We start from the raw sequence: 19,486 nt of genomic DNA, 5'->3' as shown, positions 1-19,486 counted from the left end.
TTGGGTTTAACATGATGTCAGGATTCTGAGATGAAGGACGAAGGTCCACATGTTGCTGCTGGAGAACAAGAGGCGGGTTCCACCTGGACGGGTCGCCAGTCCATCACAGAAACCTCCGTAAAGCTGGAGTACCCTGAGAGAACCCAGGCATGCACAGGGAGAACACGCAGACTCCAGCAGAAAGACCAGGTTGGGATTTCACCCAGAACCTTCTGGCTTGTTTTAAAGCCTGCAGACGGTTTCTGTCTGTCTGGTTCTGGTCGTCCCTCAGCGTCAGGACCGCAGGGAGCCATCTTTATCTGGATTCTAGTTTGTTTCCTGAACTTCCTGTTCAGTTTTAAGAGCGGGAAGTTAAGGACGCGTAGATAAACGTAGATCAAACCCTTCCCATCTGTAATCCTGCTGGTGCCTTTAGGTGATCTCCGCCTCTGGAGGAAATAAAAGCTGTGATGCTGAGTTTGATGTAAGATCCAAATGTTCTCAGCGATCAGAAACTCCAGTTTCTCACATTCGCTGGAAGCTACGCTGCTGTCTGGAATAAATGTGTAAAAATAAACGGACAGGTGAGTTAAAGTGTCAGGAAGCATGTGAGTAACGTGTCGTCCTGTGCTGTGGCGTAAACTGTTCACCTGTTGCTCGACGTTTCATGACCAACACTAGAATTTAGCGGGACAGGATTTTCTCTTTAGTACTGAAATGTTCTGCTGGACATCAAGCTGCTGTCATGGAGAAAGAAACCACAGGTCCCTTTAATTCTTTGGTTTTATCTATCAGGACAACATTTAAATAAATCAGATCCTCATGAGGCCTTAAACCACAGCCTCACCTGAACACCTGGCAGGTGACGACAGGTCCTGATACGTAAAATATTGGGATTAAAATCTGTTTTCTTTCTCTGTGGCAACAGAAGCCGAGGCTGGCCGTCCACAATATGAATCTTTTCCATGTGGTTTTCTCTACGCGTTTGGAGAATAATAATGTAACTTACTATGAATTATTTACTTTACAGATGGTACCTGAATGCACCATCATCACCACGTCAACACATAAAACACCCAACATCAATTAAAACGATCCTGTCAGCTTAAAACAAACCACTTTTCCCCAAAGAAACATAATTTTATCTCTAAAAATGCATTTATGTCTTGACTAAAAGGAGAAATGCATCATCTCAACATAATAAGCTATTTTTTTTAATTATATCTCAGTATAACAAGATTCTGTCTTCCTGTTATTTAGAAACAGAAATTTTTGAAATTTAAAGGAAATCATTCCTAAAATAACATCTTGTTACTTGAGATATTTTCACAGAGAACGAGGAATTACTTCAACATAACGAGATATTTTATCCCTAAACCAAAAGAAGAATTAGTAAAGAAACTTTTTTTAATCTGGACACATTTGGTGGTGTGCTGGTTCTCCCAGCGGTCCGATCTCAGATCAGCATTTCCTATTATTTATAATTCTTCAAAAAACGTTTGTTTTCTGATATTAACTCTTCATTTGGAGAAAAATGAAAAAACCTAAAATAATTTAATGAAATATTGGTATCAGTTTATAAGGTGTGAATAAACAGTCATTACGCTGTTATAAACATGGAGTCTTTATGAAGGTTAATGACTGTTATCTTTAAGTGTCATTTGGAAAAATTATGACATTTTTCATGCAAAGTCGACGTTATTTAAAATATTTTTATGATACCTTGACATAACAGAACCAAAAAATTACCACTTAATGACATATTTGCAGCCCTTTGAATCATCTGATTACGGAAAGTGCTTTATTAAATAACTTGCCTTTACTTCTACTGGTCAACTTTAACTTTGAGGTTAAATAAAATATTAATGAAAGTTAAAATAGTCTAATGACGGCCAAAGTTAAGACCAATCAGATGTGAAAAATGTAATCTTAAAACATGCATCTAAATAACTTTTTAAAGCTTTATAAGTAGACCTGTTATGACATATTTATGATGGGTTATGATTTCTTGGTTAATGTCAAGTTATCATAGCAAATATATTTTAAACATTGTATTTTAAACAAACAAACGTTGCATTAAAAGTGTCATAATTTACAGAATGACACTTAATGACGACAGTAATGAACCATCATAACGTCTCCTTCATGTTTATAACAGTGTAATGTTTCTTATTCACACCTCTTCAAGTAAAGTGGTTTATATAATTATAAAATAATAATAAAAATATCTCATTTGTTTCTTTGTATTGATATAAAGAAAAAGAAAGGATCTTGTTATCTTGAGATCATCGTTTTAAGAAAAACAGGGAAAACAAAATTATCTGAAGATGATTTTAGATTTTGAGATATTATGTTTAGTTTGATCAGTTTTATCCAAACAGATATTCTTTCATTATCTTCATTTCTGTTTCTTTATTCAAGCAATAAATTATCTCCAGATTTTGCTTCTCATATTTTTTTTTAAAATTAGAAAATGAGCAGCGTTACGCAACGATTTCTTTTCTCATCGTCCGAACACAACGAGTAAAAATCCCTCGTTTCTGTTCAGATTCTTTCTGCGCTAAAGGGAAATTGTTTAACGCCACATTTTCTGGTTTTCTCGGGAAACCTCGATGGAAACGATAACGAGGACGGCTACTCTCAGCTTCAGTACTCCAGCTTAATGCTCCCACGTGTTTCCATGTTTATGAACCTTTATGTTTCCCAACGTTGATCTAACCTTCTCCTCTTTGTTCCCACCAAAACAGAAAGCTTCAGAAAAACTCAAAGAAGAGGAAAGGAGAAAGCTGGCAGAGATGCAGGCTGAGCTAGAGAAGCAGAAGCAGCTGGCTGAAGTTCAGGCTCAGTCCATGGCCAAAGCAGAGCAGGAGGCCCAGGAGCTGAAGCTGAAGATGAAGGAGGAGGCCAACAGGCGGCAGGACGTGGCCGTGGACTCCGAGAAGCAGAAGCAGACCATCCAGCAGGAGCTGCAGCAGCTGAGGAGTCTGTCCGAGCAGGAGATCAAGTCCAAGAGCCAGCAGCTGAAGGAGGCGCTGGACAGTCGCACCAAGATCGAGGAGGAGATCCACATCATCCGAATCCAGCTGGAGACCACCATGAAGCAGAAAACCACGGCCGAGTCCGAGCTCCAGAACTCAGAGACAAAGCCGGCGAGGCCGAGAAGCTCCGCAAAGCCGCTCAGGACGAGGCGGAGAGGCTCCGCAAAGCAGGTGGCCCGAGGAGAGCCAGAGGGAAGAAAAAGCGCTGAAGACGAGCTGAAGCGCAGAGCTGAAGCCGAGAATGAGGCGGCCAGGCAGAAGCAGAAAGCCCTGGAGGAGCTGCAGAAGTTCAAGATGCAGGCGGAGGAAGCAGAGAGGCGCGTGAAGCAGGCCGAGGAGGAGAAGCTGAGGCAGATCCGAGTGGTGGAGGAGGGTGGCGCAGCAGAGCGCCGTCAACCCAGATGCAATCCAAGGCCGTGTTGTTTCAGCGAAAAGGACCACCGAGCTGGAGAAGTGTCTGAAGAAGGAGCAGGGCACGGTCCTGCAGCTGCAGGAGGAAGCCGAGAGGCTCCGGAAGCAGCAGGAGGAGGCCAACAAAGCCAGGGAGCAGGCGGAGCAAGAGCTGGAAACATGGAGGCAGAAGGCCAACGAGGCCCTGCGCCTGCGGCTGCAAGCGGAGGAGGCGGCTCAGAAGAAGAGCCAGGCTCAGGAGGAAGCAGAGCGGCAGAAGGTGGAAGCCGAGCGCGATGCCAAGCGGAGGACGAAGGCCGAGGAAGCTGCCCTCAAGCAGAAGGACAACGCCGAGCAGGAGCTGGAGAAGCAGAGGCAGTTCGCCGAGCAGATCGCTCAGCAGAAGCTGTCCGCCGAGCAGGAGTGCATCCGCTTGAAGGCCGACTTCGAGCACGCCGACCAGCAGAGGGCGCTGTTGGACAGCGAGCTCCAGCGCCTGAAGGACGAGGTGAGCGCCGCAGAAAGCCAGAGGAAGCGGCTGGAAGAGGAGCTGGCCAAAGTGCGGAGCGAGATGGACGCCCTGCTGCAGATGAAGGTCAAGGCGGAGAAGGAGACGCTGTCGAAGACGGAAAAGAGCAAGCAGCTCCTGGAGTCGGAGGCGCTGAAGATGAAGCAGCTGGCGGAGGAGGCCGCCCGGCTGAGAGCGGTGGCCGAGGAGGCAAAGAAGCAGAGGCAGGCGGCAGAAGAAGAGGCAGCGCAGCAGAGAGCCGAGGCCGAGAAGATCCTCAAGGAAAAACTGGCCGCCATCAACGAGGCGACGCGCGTCAAGACCGAAGCGGAGATCGCCCTGAAGTCCAAGGAGGCGGAGAACGAGAGACTGAAGAGGAAGGCGGAGGAGGAGGCCTATCAGAGGAAGCTCCTGGAGGACCAAGCCGCCCAGCACAAGCAGGAGATAGAGGAGAAGATCACTCAGCTGCAGGGCTCCTCTCAGTCGGAGCTGCACAGGCAGAAGACGGTGGTGGAGGAGACGCTGAGGCAGAAGAAGGTGGTGGAGGAGGAGATCCACATCATCAGGGTCAACTTTGAGAAGGCGTCGAGGGAGAAGTCCGACTTGGAGCTGGAGCTGAAGAAGCTGAAGGACGCCGCCGACCAGACGCAGAAGAGCAAAGCCAAAGCCGAGGAGGAGGCGGAGAAGCTGAAAAAACTGGCGGCCGAGGAGGAGAAGAAGAGGAAGGAGGCCGAGGAGAAGGTGAAGAGGATCACCGCAGCAGAGGAAGAGGCGGCTCGGCAGTGCAAAGCCGCCCAGGAGGAGGTGGAGCGGCTCAAGAAGAAGGCGGAGGAAGCCAACAAGCAGAGAGCCGCCGCCGAGAAGGAGGCTGAGCGGCAGGTGGTGCTGGTCCAGGAGGCGGCCCAGAAATGCAGCGCCGCCGAGCAGAAGGCCCAGAACGTCCTCAGCAAGAACAAAGAAGACGTCCTGGCTCAGGAGAAGCTCAGAGACGAGTTCAAGAGCGCCAAGAAGCTCGCCGAGGCGGCCGAGAAGGCCAAGGAGAAAGCAGAGAAGGAGGCCGCGGCGCTTCGGCAGAAAGCCCAGGAGGCCGAGACGCAGAGGAAGGCTGCAGAAGACGAAGCCGCGAAACAGGCCAAGGCTCAGCAGGACGCCGAGAGACTGAGGAAGGAGGCGGAGGAGGAGGCGTCGAGGCGAGCCGCGGCCGAAGCTGCGGCGCTGAAGCAGAAGCAGCAGGCGGACGCAGAGATGGCCAAACACAAGAAAGAGGCTGAGAAGGCGCTGAAGCAGAAGAGCCAGGTGGAGAAGGAGCTTTCAGCCATCAAGCTGCAGCTGGAGCAAACGGACAAGCAGAGAGGAGTGCTGGACGCCGAGCTGCAGAGGGTCAAAGGTGAAGTCAACGAAGCCGTGAAGCAGAGAGCACAGGTGGAGGAAGAACTTTCCAAAGTCAAGCATCAGATGGACGAGCTCCTCAAAGCTAAACTCAAGATCGAGGAGCAAAACCGGCTCCTCATGCAGAAAGACAAAGACAGCACCCAGAAGTTACTCCAGGAGGAGGCGGAGAAGATGAAGACGCTGGCAGCAGAAGCTGCCCGGCTCGCCGTGGAGGCTGAAGAAGCGGCCAAGCAGAGACAGATCGCCGAGTCGGATTTGGCTGAACAGCGACTCCTGGCAGAGAAGATGCTGAAGGAGAAGATGCAGGCCATCCAGGAGGCCACCAGGCTGAAGGCTGAAGCTGAGGAGCTGCAGAAACTGAAGGAGCAGGCCCAGCAAAAGGCCAAGAAACTGCAGCAGGACAAACAACAGATCCAGCAGCGCCTGGAGAAGGAGACCGAGGACTTCCAGAAGTCTCTCGAGACGGAGCGATCCAGGCTGCGGGAAGCGTCTGCTGAGGCGGAGAAGCTGAAGCTCAGAGTCAAGGAGCTCAGCGACGCTCAGGCGAAAGCCGAAGAGGAGGCCAAGAAGTTCAGGAAGCAGGCGGACGAAGCTAAAGCCCGACTCCAAGACTCCGAAAAGCAAGTGTCAGAAACTGTTGTGGCGAAGCTGGAGACGCAGATGCAGCAGAGCTCCAGAGAAGCCGACGGACTGAAGAAAGCCATATCTGAGCTGGAGAACGAAAAGAAGAAGCTGAGAAAAGACGCCGAGGAGCTTCAGAAGAAAACTCAAGAGGTAGAGTCCCTGAAAGCAGCAGCAGCTGGTAGCCCGGTCCGGTTCAGACCTCCAGCTGCACAACTAACGGTTCCTGTAAACGGCAGAAACCGTTAGAAACTTCAGCAGTAACACGATGATAGTTCCTTTATTTACTCCTATGATAAACTAAATAAGTAAACCACCATCAGGAACAGATCCAGTCTCACTAACATTCATAGAACTTTTACTTTTGGACCAAATTTAGTAGAAAAGTCGCAGAATCTCTTTAAACTCCGAAAATACCTCGGTTGCAGGGTTTGTTTTCCACCAGAAACCTTCCAGGTCTTTAAATCAGTCCTGGTACCAGAGCTGGTTCTCCAGAACCGGTCCGTTGGTCAGTCGAAGCGGGACCAGGGCCCCCAGGGTCCAGCCTCTGGAGTAAAGACGTCTGGGGACTCTCCTGTGAAACGTTTAGTTTGCAGAACTTCAAAATGTGCATTAAAATATAGAAAGAGGCTGTGAGGTTAAAGAAGCGACATCTCCATGTCCTGTAAGTTTTAAACTTCCATCACTGGTTCTAAATGTAGCAGACGACTGTGGAAACTAAATATTTTCAGCAATACGGGGAATATTTGATCATTTTTCTTCATGCCTGACTGAATGGTATCTGTTTTACCAACTTTATCCTCCTTTTCTCCACTAGATGGCGACCGCCCAGCAGCAGCAGATTGAGCAGCAGAAAGTGCAGCTTCAGCAATCTTTCCTCACTGAGAAGGAGCTGCTGCTGAAAAGAGAAAAAACTGTCGAAGACGAGAAAAAGAAGCTGGAGAAACAGTACGAGGAGGAGGTGAAAAAGGCCAAAGCCTTTAAGGAAGAACAGGAGCGTCAGCGAGCACTCATGGAGGAGGAGAGGAAGAAGCTGCAGGCTGTGATGGACGAAGCCGTGAAGAGGCAGAAGGAGGCCGAGGCAGAGATGAAGGCCAAGCAGGAGGAGATGGAAATGCTGGAAAAGAAGAGGCTGGAGCAGGAAAAGCTCCTGGAAGAGGAGAACAAAAAGCTGAGGGAGAAAGTGCAGAGTTTGGAGGTCGCTTCTAAAGAGGGTGCGTCTGAAACAAAAGAGATGGAAGTCCAGACGGAGAAAGTTCCTGAGGAGCAGCTGGTCTCAATGACGGTGGTGGGAACAACACAGAAGGTTCTGAACGGGTCGGTGGAAACGGACGGGGGGAAGAAAGACGGAAGATCTCCCCTAGCGTTTGATGGAATCAGAAAGAAGGTTCCTGCAGAGAGACTTTTCGAAATTGGCGTCCTTACCAAGAAGGACATGGACAAACTGAAGAAAGGCAAAGTCTCGCCGCAGGAGCTTGAAAAGACGGACAAGGTTCGATCTTGTCTGAAGGGCCAGAGCTGCGTTGGGGGCGTCCTGACGCCGTCCAAGGAGAAAATGAGCGTCTATAAGGCCATGGCGGAGAGCAAGCTCGCCCCCAGCTCTGCTGCCATGCTTCTGGAAGCTCAGGCTGCTTCAGGCTACGTCGTCGATCCAGTGAAGAATAAACTCCTCTCCGTAGACGAGGCTGTGAAGGAGGAACTAGTTGGGCCTGAACTCCATGAGCGTTTGCTTTCTGCTGAGCGAGCAGCCAGCGGCTTCAAAGATCCGTTCACCGGAGCTACCATCTCCCTGTTTGAGGCCATGAAGAAGGGTCTGATCGACCAAGAGCAAGCCACCAAGTTCCTGGACGTGCAGCTAGCGACGGGCGGGATCGTGGATCCCATCAACAGTCACAGAGTCCCGCTTCAGACTGCCTACAAGCAGGGGCAGTTTGATGCCGACATGAACAAGAAGCTCACGGATCCCAGCGATGATTCCAAGTTATTCACTGATCCCAGTACTCAGGAGCCGCTCACCTACAAACAGCTGCTGGACAAATGTACCAAAGACCCGGAGACTGGCCTGCTGATGCTGCCGGTGACAGAAAAGGCCGGTCAGGCAGAGAGAACCTACACGGACATGGAGACCAAAGAGGTGTTCAGCAGGTCCAAGGTCGACGTCCCGTTTGGAAAGTTTAAAGGAAAAACCGTCACCATCTGGGAGGTGATAAATTCAGAGTATTTCACCGAGGAGCAAAGAAGAGAACTGATCCGCCAGTACAAGACGGGCAAGATCACCGTGGAGAAGGTCATCAAGATCGTCATCACTGTTGTGGAAGACAAGGAGAAGGAGGGTGGGAATGTGTTCAGTGGTCTGAGGGCTCCGGTGACTGCCAACGAGCTCCTGGAGTCTAAGATCATAAACAAAGACTTGTTCAACAAACTGAGCAATGGGAAGATCTCAGTGAAGGAGGTTTCTGAGATGGAGGCTGTGAAAAAGGCCCTGCAAGGAACGCCTAGCATCGCGGGGCTCCTGAACGAAGCGACTAAGGAGAAGATGGCTTTCTATCAAGCCTTGAAAAAAGAACTGCTCTCCCCAGAGACGGCTGTGAATCTCCTCGAAGCGCAGGCGGCAACAGGGTTTCTGATCGATCCTGTAAAAAACCAACGCATGCCTGTTGATGAAGCTGTCAAATCGGGTCTTGTCGGTCCAGAGCTGCATGAGCGTCTCCGGTCGGCAGAGCGAGCCGTCAGCGGCTACAGTGATCCGTACACCGGCAAAAAGGTCTCCGTTTTTCAAGCCATGAGCAAAGGCCTGGTAAAGAAAGACCAGGGCATCCGTCTGCTAGAAGCCCAGCTTTCCACAGGAGGAGTTATCGACCCCATTAAGAGCTGCCGCGTCCCTAATGACGTGGCCTGCAAGCGAGGATACTTTGATGAAGAAATCAGCAAGACCTTGAACCAAAACACCGACGAGACAAAACTATTTTATGACCCCAACTCACAGGAGGATGCCACCTACGCACAACTCATGGATAAATGTGTGACGGACAAAGAGACGGGGCTGCCTCTGCTCCCCCTGTCAAAGAAGGCTCCAAAGCCAAAGGAGGACAAACAGATAACCGAGGCCAAAACGAAAGAGGCGCTAAACCAGGAGACCATGGAGCTGGAGTACGGACCTTTCAAAGGCAGGAAAGTCACCATTTGGGAGATCATAAACTCTGAGTACATCACTGAGGAACAGAGACTAGAACTGATCCGTCAGTATCGAATGGGACTGGTAACAATTGAGAGGCTGATAAAGATTGTGATAACAACAGTTTACGAAAAGGAGAACAAACCAAAGGAAGAAGCTGGTTTTGAAGGCCTGAGAGGACCGGTCACTGCCGCCTCACTGCTCGACTCCAACGTCATCGACAAAGCCACGTTTGACCAACTCCAGCAGGGGAAAAAGCTTCCCAAAGAAGTCAGTGAAACCGATAAAGTCCGCAAGTACCTGCGTGGCACTGACCGAATCGATGGCGTCACTATGGAAGACTCTGACGAGAAGTTTAGCATCTATGAGGCAATGAAGAGGCACCTGTTACAGCACAACACTGGACTGGCACTGCTGGAGGCCCAAGCTGGCACCGGATTTATAACCGATCCAGTGAAAAACCAGCAGTACTCTGTGGACGACGCCGTGAAGGCTGGAGTAGTTGGCCCTGAGCTTCATGAGAAACTGCTGTCGGCTGAAAAAGCAGTGACTGGATACCGTGACCCTTACACGGGCAATAAGATCTCCCTGTTCCAAGCCATGAAGAAAGAGCTGGTGCTGAGGGAACACGCCATTCCTATTCTAGAAGCCCAGATTACAACCGGAGGCGTGATCGATCCCGTCAGCAGCCATCGCGTTCCCAACGACGTCGCCGTCCAGCGCGGCTTCTGTACTAAAGAAATGTTGAAATCGTTCAACGAACCGACGGGCGACATCAAGGGCTTCACCAACCCCAACACCAACGAAAGGGCGACTTACAAACAGCTGCTGGAGAAATGCAGAAGAGATCCCAGCACCGGTCTGTGCTACCTGCCTCTGTCGAAGGTGGAAGCTCCCGCAACCATGGAGAAATCCTACGAATACACCGAGGAGCAAGCTCAGAAAGATCTGACCAACACCCAGATTGAGATCCCGCATCCCAGCTTTGCAGGAAAGAGCATGACCGTCTGGGAGGTCATGAACTCAAACATGCTCCCTGAAGAGGAGAGGCTGCGGCTTCTGGAGCAGTATCGCTTGGGCCACATCACAAAGGAAAGGATGCTCATCATCATCATCGAAATCATCGAGCAAAGAGAGACGCTGAAGCTGGAGCAGAGCATCTCGTGTGACGTGATCAGGAGAAGAGTTACCATCGAGGAGCTGTACAGTTCTCGGATCATTGACCTGCACACGTACAACCTCCTGAAACAAGAGAAGATGAGCATCCGAGAGGTGATGGAGATGCCTTCGGTCAAGCAGTACCTCTTTGGCACCGGTTGCATAGCAGGGATTTTATCAGACACTCCTTCTAAAATCAGCATTTACCAGGCTATGAAGAATGGCAAGATTAAACCCCAAGTTGCTCTGAAACTCCTGGAGGCGCAGGCAGCAACAGGATTCATGATTGATCCAGTAAAAGACGAGCTCCTAACAGTTGATGAAGCCGTACGCAAGGGCCTTGTTGGCCCGGAGCTCCATGACAAGCTTCTCTCAGCTGAGCGTGCAGTGACTGGATACAGGGACCCGTACAGCGGAAAGGTGATTTCTCTCTTCCAGGCCATGAAGAAAGACCTGGTTCCTGAAGACTATGCCTTGAGGCTTCTGGAGGCCCAGAATGCCACCGGAGGACTGATGGATCCTGAATACTACTTCCACCTCCCCGTAGATGTGGCCCTGCAGCGTGGATACATCAACAGGGAAACCCTGGACCGGATAACCGAGCCTACGGCAGATGTGCGCGGTTACGTCGACCCAACGACGGACGAGGATCAGACCTACGCGCAGCTGCTGAAGAGATGCAGAGTGGATAAAGACAGCGGGCTGCGGCTGCTTTCCTTGGCGGACAGACGGCTTCTCTTCAAGGGTCTTAGAAAACAAATCACTGCAGATGAGCTCCTCCGTTCACAGATTATTGACCAGAAGACCTACAATGAACTGATTGAAGGCATCATCACGGTGGAAGAGGTCAGCAGAGAACTGAAGAAGTACCTTGAGGGCAGCAGCTGTATCGCGGGCGTGTACGTGGAATCTACCAAAGACCGCCTCTCCATTTACCAGGCGATGAAGAAGAACATGATCAGGCCAGGAACTGCCTTTGAGCTGCTCGAAGCTCAAGCCGCTACAGGATATGTCATCGATCCCATCAAGAACCTGAAGCTGAATGTCACAGAAGCTGTAAAACTGGGAGTCGTTGGCCAAGAGTTTAAAGACAAACTCCTCTCAGCCGAACGAGCTGTCACCGGCTACAGAGACCCCTACTCAGGCCAGGTCGTTTCTCTGTTCCAGGCAATGAAAAAGGATCTCATCCTGAAAGACCACGGGATCCGGCTGCTGGAGGCCCAGATCGCCACGGGGGGGATAATCGATCCTCAGGGGAGCCACCGTCTGCCAGTTGAAACGGCTTATGAGCGCGGCCTCTTCGATGAGGAAATGAACACGATCCTCACTGACCCCTCCGACGACACCAAGGGCTTCTTTGACCCAAACACTGAGGAGAACCTCACCTACCTGCAGCTGATGGAGAGATGTATGACGGACCCTGAGACCGGCCTTCGCCTCCTGCTGATGAAGGAGAAGAAACGGGAGAGGAAGACGTCTTCCAAGTCTTCAGTTCGCAAACGGAGAGTCGTCATCGTTGATCCGGAGTCGGGCAAAGAGATGTCCGTGTATGAAGCATATCAGAAAGGTCTCATTGACCAGCAGACCTACATGGAGCTGTCAGAGCAGGAGTGTGAATGGGAGGAGATAACCTTAACCTCCTCTGATGGAGTTGTAAAGTCCATGATCATCGACAGAAGGTCCGGACGGCAGTACGACATAGATGATGCAATCTCAAGAGGCCTGATAGACAAGTCTGCTCTGGATCAGTACCGCTCTGGAACGCTGTCCATCACAGAGTTTGCAGACATGCTGTCTGGGAACATGAGCGGCAGCAGATCACGTTCTTCCTCCTTTGGCTCCTCCTCCTCCTACACCGCGAGTCCGATACCTTCCATAAAGACACCAGCGACCACGTGGAACGACCCAACCGAGGAGACCGGACCTGTGGCTGGAATACTGGACACAGAGACGCTGGAGAAGGTTTCGGTCACAGAGGCCATTCACCGGAACCTCGTGGACAATATAACAGGCCAACGGCTGCTGGAAGCTCAGGCCTGCACTGGCGGGATTATCGACCCCAACACCGGAGAGAAGTTCTCTCTGACAGACGCCATGAATAAGGGACTTGTGGATAAGATCATGGTGGACCGCATCAGTTTAGCTCAGAAGGCGTACAACGGGTTTGAGGATCCCAGAACTAAGACTAAAATGTCCGCTGCCCAAGCTCTGAAGAAAGGATGGCTTTACTACGAGGCTGGACAGCGGTTCCTTGAGGTCCAGTATCTCACCGGTGGGCTGATCGAGCCAGATGCTTCTAGCAGAGTCCCCATCGATGAGGCGGTGAAGAAGGGCACCTTAGACACCCGCACAGCCCAGAAGCTACGAGACGTCAGCGCATATTCCAAATACCTCACCTGCCCCAAGACCAAGCTGAAGATCTCCTACAAGGATGCCATGGAAAGAAGCATGATCGAGGAAGGGACCGGTCTGCGTCTGCTCGAAGCGTCGTCTCAGTCCACCAAAGGCCTTTACAGTCCCTACAGCATCAGCGGTTCTGGTTCTGCTACTGGATCCCGCTCCAGTTCCAGAACTGGTTCCAGGTCAGGCTCCAGAAGAGGGAGCTTTGATGCCACAGGGTCTAGTTTCACAACTACCTTCTCGTCGTCGTCCTATGGCTCACCGAGCTACAGCCGGCGGTACTGAGCAGGAGGATGTGCTGTAGAACCACAACGCTCACCAGATGCCTACTTCCCTGTGGAATAAACACCTCCTTTATTCTGCTCTGCATGGGCGTGTCAAAACACTTTTAAGTTTTCATTTTCTGCCAACTTATTCCTTCAGTTTATTGTATATTTTAGACTCGCTGTTAGGCCCGCCGCGTATGGCGCCTCTTCAGATCCACCATCTGTTCTGTTGGCAGAGCAACAAACGTCTCAGTTGTACATGACTTTTTTAAATGTTGATTTTAAAATGCGCAATTTAGTCTTCCAGAAACACACATTTATTTCCTAAAAGACACCGCCGGACTGTTAGCAGAACCAAACTGGATGTACAAACTAAGGTTTCTGGACATGTGTATATTTCTGGAATCAAGACAAAAAGCTTCTCTGCAGAGCAGAATATGGAGTCTATCAAACGTCTGCTTAGAGAACGCCAAGCTTCAAGATCTTTACTCTGCTGGGCCACACTGCCATATTTACTCTAAAACGCATAAAGCAAACTTCATAACCACACAGCCGTCATAAATCCTGCAGTCAGAGCAACGTGAGCACGCTGGAATGATCCTCACCTGAAGGCAAACACGACGACCAACATCTGACACCAACTGATATAAATCCCTGCTTTTCCTGGAAGCCCAGAGGTGAATAAAGACAGATTTCCTCTGCTTCAGTGCCAGACTGCTGGGATCTAATATTTCCTTTTTGCTCTGTGTTTCAGGAACTGCCTTCAGCTCTTGGTTCTCCTCCAGCTCGTTGCTCAGACGTCAGCTTCAGATGTCGTGTGGACTCTGCTCTTCAGGATTTAACGCCACCGTGCTGAAACACAACCGCTGCTCCGCTGCTTAGTTTGGTGGATTTGTACAGATCTGCAGAACACGTTCTCCGTTTCACAGGGAACCTTAGGAGGCGGTGCAGACCTTAAACTGACGCATGAAACAGAAATAAAAGTTGGTACGCTGAGATTTGAAGCCTTTTTAGCCAGGATTAACATTTTCAGACGACTTTTTCATTTCACAGAAACCTTTAGTTCCCTCAGAGAACCGAGGTAAAAGCCATGAGTTAACATCGCTTTGAGAAAGATCTTTAAGCTTTGCCGCACACCCAGTGTTTGTATTTGACACTAAACTTGTTTTCATGTTCTTTGTAAAGCAGCACATTTGATCTATATCTCCTTTTATTTTCATATTCTGTATTTCTGCTTTGCATGGTTTACTAACATATAAAAGATGCAACAGTTATATCCTTCAAAGCTTATTTTTTGCAATGTTTTCAGAGGTTTGAAGGAAGTGTTTTAGTGAGAGGTCATCAAGCCTTCTTTGAAACGGTGTATTTATAAGAAATGGGACGAAATGGGAAGTTTGTTGTTACACCTTAAGCCTGTAAATAAACACAAATTAAAAGAAAAAATCTCTCTTTATTTTTATTTTGTCTTGCCTGCTGTCTGAATAAAGACTAAACATACAAGGTTTTACTTTTCTAATATTTTTTTACTTGATCAGAAGAATGAGCCGAGTATTAACTAATAAAACTATTCGACAGATTTACTTAAAAAGTCGTCTAAAATGGATTCCTCTCCGTCAACGAGCAAAATGTGCAAATGTCCCAAAAACTGCAGTAAAAATATTGTTTCAGTCTTTAAATATGTCCGCCTTTCAAAACAACATCAGACGGCAATATTTTTATAAATATAAATCACATTTGTAGGATTTAAATCCTTTAAAGGACAACTTATTGGCTCTGTGTATGCGTGGATTCCCTCTGGGTGCAATTTTAGCCTAAAATAGTCCTATCAATGATTATATTTTGGAGATTTTAACCTCTAAAGCTGACATTTTCATACAGATCCATTCTGTGTTTCTAAAGAAAGCGATAGTGGTTCTGGTTCTGATTGCAGAGTTCTTCATGGACAGCCAGTAGCTGTGACCATGGCCCGCTGATGGTTCCCCACTTTAAGGTAAAAACGAGGAGACAGCAGGTTCTGTTCGGCCCACATTCACATTGGACTCTGTGATCTGAAATTCAATTTAATTTTATTTATATAGCGCCAATTCATGAAACATGTCATCTCAAGGCACTTTACAAAGTCCTTAAAGCCAGTTAAACAGATCTAACTAAACACGCTTTTTATCTCCTGTTTTTATGATCCTTCTGTGAAGCACTTTGTAAGTTTTTATGCAGAAAGGTTAAAAAAAAAAACGTTTTCTGAATTAGTGAGTTTATCATTTCTGGTTTGGATTTTTTTTTTTTTACCAAATCCTGCAGTTACTGTGACAAAAAATGGCATAAATACCTAAAAATTGTGTCCAAAATGAATGAAAGGTTTAGAGCTCTAGTTAGAGCTGCAGGTTATTAAGCTTTAAAAGTGAGAAAGGTTCTTAGAGTGGTAACTTTGGGCTTTTCTGGGGGTTAAGAACGCTGCAGGGTTCTGGTCAGGGTCTGCTGTGTAGTTGGACCGAGACACCAGAGGTTCTGCTAAAGATCCTGGTTAGGCCACAGAACCATCTGCTCCCTTCTTAGTTTAATTTAAATGTTCTTAATTTAGTGAAAGATCAGCTTTTTGTTTCAAATATCTAACATTTTTTTTTCTCAGTGTGACTGAAGCCCGTGAAATGATCAGATTCTGGGGTTCTGGCTGTTAACACCTGCTCCGGGTCTGGGGGGGGATTCCCCGGGGGGTTTACGGCAACACGCTGGTCCTGTGACACAAACTTAAAACCCGTTCTCAGGCTGGATAAGAACCGTCATGTCGGAACCACGCCAGCCCAAATGCTCCCGGTGCCGGAACCACGGCGTCTTCACGCGGAAGAAGGGCCACAGCAGGTGCCCGTTCTCCGGCTGCGAGTGCTGGAAGTGCGGCCTGCTGACCCAGCGGACTCAGGTCAGCGCGCTCCACCGGAACCTGGACCGGGCCCGAAACCACAAGACCGGCCCGGAACCGCCGCGACCCGGGCCCGGACCGGCTGCAGGACCCGGGGCTTCTGCGGGCGCGCTGGACCCGGAGAGGATGGGAACCGAAGCCCGGAGCCGCCGAACCGAGCCGGGAGGAGAGCCCGGCTTAGACAGCAGAGATGTTCCGAGCTGTAAGAACCAATCCATGTCGGTTCGGGTCCATAAACCCAGTTGGTTTCGTTTAGATTAAAATTCTGCTTTCTGCAGCAGAAACTAATATTTTAAAGTCATTCTAATGAGATTTTAGCCCAATTTATCTTAAAGAAACTCAACTTGTTGATTACAGCAGTTGTGTTTTGATCAATGGTTGATTTTGTTAAGAGAAACTAACAGAAAAAATGAAAATAATTTAATTAACTAATTTATTAAATATATTAACTTATGCAGGTAAATTAGAAATATGAGCTAAATGTGAAAAACTGAATTAAACTGGAAGATTTCAGCTAGAAATCAGGGAGAATTTCAGGACCGATTAAAATCTTTAGAGCAGATTGGAGCAGATTATTTTTACTGTAATTTCCAAGCTTTATGCAACGAAATTTCGTTCTGCACGCACTCTGTGTATACAAAATGACAAATAAAGTTGTCCAAGTCTAAGATTAAAATGTGGATGTTTTTAACTGGATCAAGGATTTTACATCAATGGTAATAAAACTGTAAATAGTTTTTAAACAACTGATTTTAGCAAAGCACAGAAGTTCTGCTGCTTTCAGTTCATCTTCTGCAGAAACTTTTGGATAATTAAGAGTTCAGGTGAATTATGATGGTTACAGCAGGGAGAAAACAGAACAACCACAATAAAATGTCAGAGTGCCTGTAAATGTGACAATAGGATTTATTTTAAATAAATCCCAAAAAGCTGAACAACCTGTGTGGGAGAAGGAGCCGTCAGTTTGTGCCAAATCAAATCAAATAAATAAATAAAACAAAAGAAAGAAACCCCAAAAGGCTGGCAGACATGTAACAATGATAAAAATGTAAATTAAATGCAACTATTAACCAGCAGAATTAAAGCACCCCTGCTTAACAATAAATGTCCATGACATTCACCATCATTTAAATGAGTAAATAATGTGTATTTCAACATTTAACTTCTTGTCCAACACTTTTCAGCAGCATGTAAAATAAACCATTTTATCCTAAAATATATTTGTTAGCAGATCAGTGAATTTTTCTGTTCATCTTTTATTTTCAATAAAAATAATAATAGAAAACGATTGACTGAAAACCAGAATAAAATCAGAAAATCAGCAGAGGAGTTAAATCTAGATGAGAATATTTTTACTCTCCAGGTTCTTTCTTCTTTTTCTCCAGGTTTGGTCCATGTTGGGGATTCAGGGCAGCCGGTTCCTCCTCCTCCTCCTCCTCCTCCTCATCTGCAGCTCCTCTCTCCAACCTTCTCCTCCAGCAGCTTACCTTCACCTCCAGACCTCCTGCTCTACCTCCCATGTTTGCCTCCAGGCCACGCTGGCCTCTATGAGGGCCTCTGCAGACCCCTGATGCTGCAGGAGGTCACGCACTACCCTGCTCTGCCAGCAGAGGTCAGACATGCTACATCCATCTGTTCATCCATCCATCGACCCATCTGTTCATCCATCCATCCATCACCCATCCATCACCCATCCATCCATCCATCCATCCATCCATCCATCCATCCATCCATCCATCCATCCATCATCCATCCATCTGTTCATCCATCATCCATCCATCCATCCATCCATCCATCCAGCCAATCATACATCCATCCATACATCCATCTGTTCATCCATCTGTTCATCCATCTGTTCATCCATCTATCCATCCATCTATCCATCCATCCATCTGTTCATCCATCCATCCATCTGTTCATCCATCCATCCATCCATCTGTTCATCCATCCATCCATCCGTTCATCCATCCATCTGTTCATCCATCCATCCATCCATCCATCCATCCATCCATCCATCCATCCATCCATCCATCCATCCATCCATCCATCACAGAACCAGGAACTGCAGTTCTGATGTTCCAGACCTGAGATGAACCCGGTCCTGTGTTGGTTGGTTCTGTTGGGCTCATGCGGCGTCTTCCTGTCTGTTCTTCTTGTCAGGACTGTAGGATGATCTTCTTCCCCTTCCATCTTCCTCCTCCTCCTCCTCCAGACGGTTTCCTCGATGCATCTTCTGCAGCTTCTGCCTACAGATACGGACCCTGATGGACCGACCAGAGATTCCCGTCATGTTATCACCCAGTTTGTTTTCCTGCACATGTTGCTGTGACTTTCTGCCCAAATCTAATTTCCTGTTCATGTTTGATGAAAGTTTGAAGCTTTGGTTGCTGTAGAGCTTTAGCTCAGAGTTAACAGCTAGCAGTTTAGATCAGATAAAAGGACGCTACACCCCATGTTCGCTACCTGAAATAAAACGTGTTGTCTACAACAGAGCTGTCAGGGTCCATGAAAGCAGGAGGACAGGACTAAACCTTTACAGGAGGATTTTAACCGCAGAAAGAAAAGCGGTTCTGGGTTAGACCAGGGTTCATGAAGGTTCACAACGTGTCTGTAAATATTCAGAAAACTGAAGCAAAGTGTGATATTGAAGGTCTCTGACTGACTGGTCTGGAGGGATCAGGATGTCTTCTGGATGAGTTGGTCCACCCACTAATCCCTTCTACTGAAGATAAAAACATGCAGGTTGGATTAATCAGAAATATGTCTGCTGGGTTATGATGACAGAAAAATCAGCACCTCACTGAGAAAAAGATTCGGGTCTGAGTCCAGAAGGATTCTCAGGTTTTAGACCTCGTGGTTTGTAACAGAACTTCTTCTTCTGGGCAGGAAGTTCTGGAGATGTTTAGTTTATCTGTTTCTGGAGGTCTGGCTTGAGATTTACCAGGTTTAAACTTGTTTCTGTGGATTTTCTGACCCAAAGCCACTTTATGTTGTCAGGAAGCAACAGAAGAAGCTCAGTCTTCACACAAACAACATCTGGAGAGGACTTCATGAAGCTCTCAGACCGGACCATCCATCCATGGTCTGAGAAAGTCAAGCCTCGCTAACATCCTGCTGAGCTGCTGCCTTAATGCAGATATTACTGATCAGAGATCCACAAACACACCGTGCTCTTTGTTATATCATCTGTAAAAATTATTACTGGACCAGATTAACCAGAGATGCTGATTGTTCTGATAAACGGTACGGAGGCCTTGTAAAGCTTACATTTTGGAATGAAGTTAAACTAGAACAACTAAATCCTTTCGCTTTAGGCCTCACAAATGGAACAAATTTGATGCCCAAATAAAGTAAAACTTTATTTAGTAACACTTTATTTAGATGTTTAACAAATGAGATCCAAATGCTCAAATCAGGTGAAAATCAGAAATGTGTTAGAGATCCAGGAAGCTAAATCCAGGAGAACAAGCAGATCAGGTCAGTGACAGAAAAATACAAAACTCAGTCTGTGGTTTGGACAGAGTCCAGATGAAGGAGACTGGAGCCATGAAACTGTTTTAATGTTGGTCATACAAACACATTTCTGTGGGAATGACGTTTTTATGCTGCAGCATCAATAAAAAGCATTTCGACTTTTTTTTATTT

The 19,486-nt window shown here is 47.6% G+C and overlaps 1 protein-coding gene across 3 annotated transcripts in view; it reads left to right on the top strand.

Moving 5' to 3' along the window:
- LOC110367058 (doublesex- and mab-3-related transcription factor 1Y) overlaps positions 1–18,329 on the top strand; it is a 27,885-nt gene extending 9,556 nt beyond the window's left edge. For 2 of the 3 annotated variants that reach the window (XM_021311429.2, XM_036145676.1), the window contains 2 exons: positions 17,227–17,453; positions 18,002–18,329. In XM_021311429.2, the coding sequence (XP_021167104.2) occupies positions 17,227–17,453; positions 18,002–18,106 (332 nt within the window). In that variant the 3' untranslated portion in view covers positions 18,107–18,329. Of the gene's footprint in view, positions 1–15,638; positions 16,044–17,226; positions 17,454–18,001 lie in introns of those variants that run through there. The other variant, XM_021311428.2, reaches the window with a different exon arrangement.
- Positions 18,330–19,486: the final 1,157 nt, after the last annotated feature.

The sequence above is a fragment of the Fundulus heteroclitus genome, chromosome 13 (assembly GCF_011125445.2).
Source record: "Fundulus heteroclitus isolate FHET01 chromosome 13, MU-UCD_Fhet_4.1, whole genome shotgun sequence".
NCBI lineage: Eukaryota > Metazoa > Chordata > Actinopteri > Cyprinodontiformes > Fundulidae > Fundulus > Fundulus heteroclitus.
The sequence above is the reverse complement of the archived record's forward strand: the minus strand, read 5'-3'. Positions and strand labels throughout refer to the sequence as shown.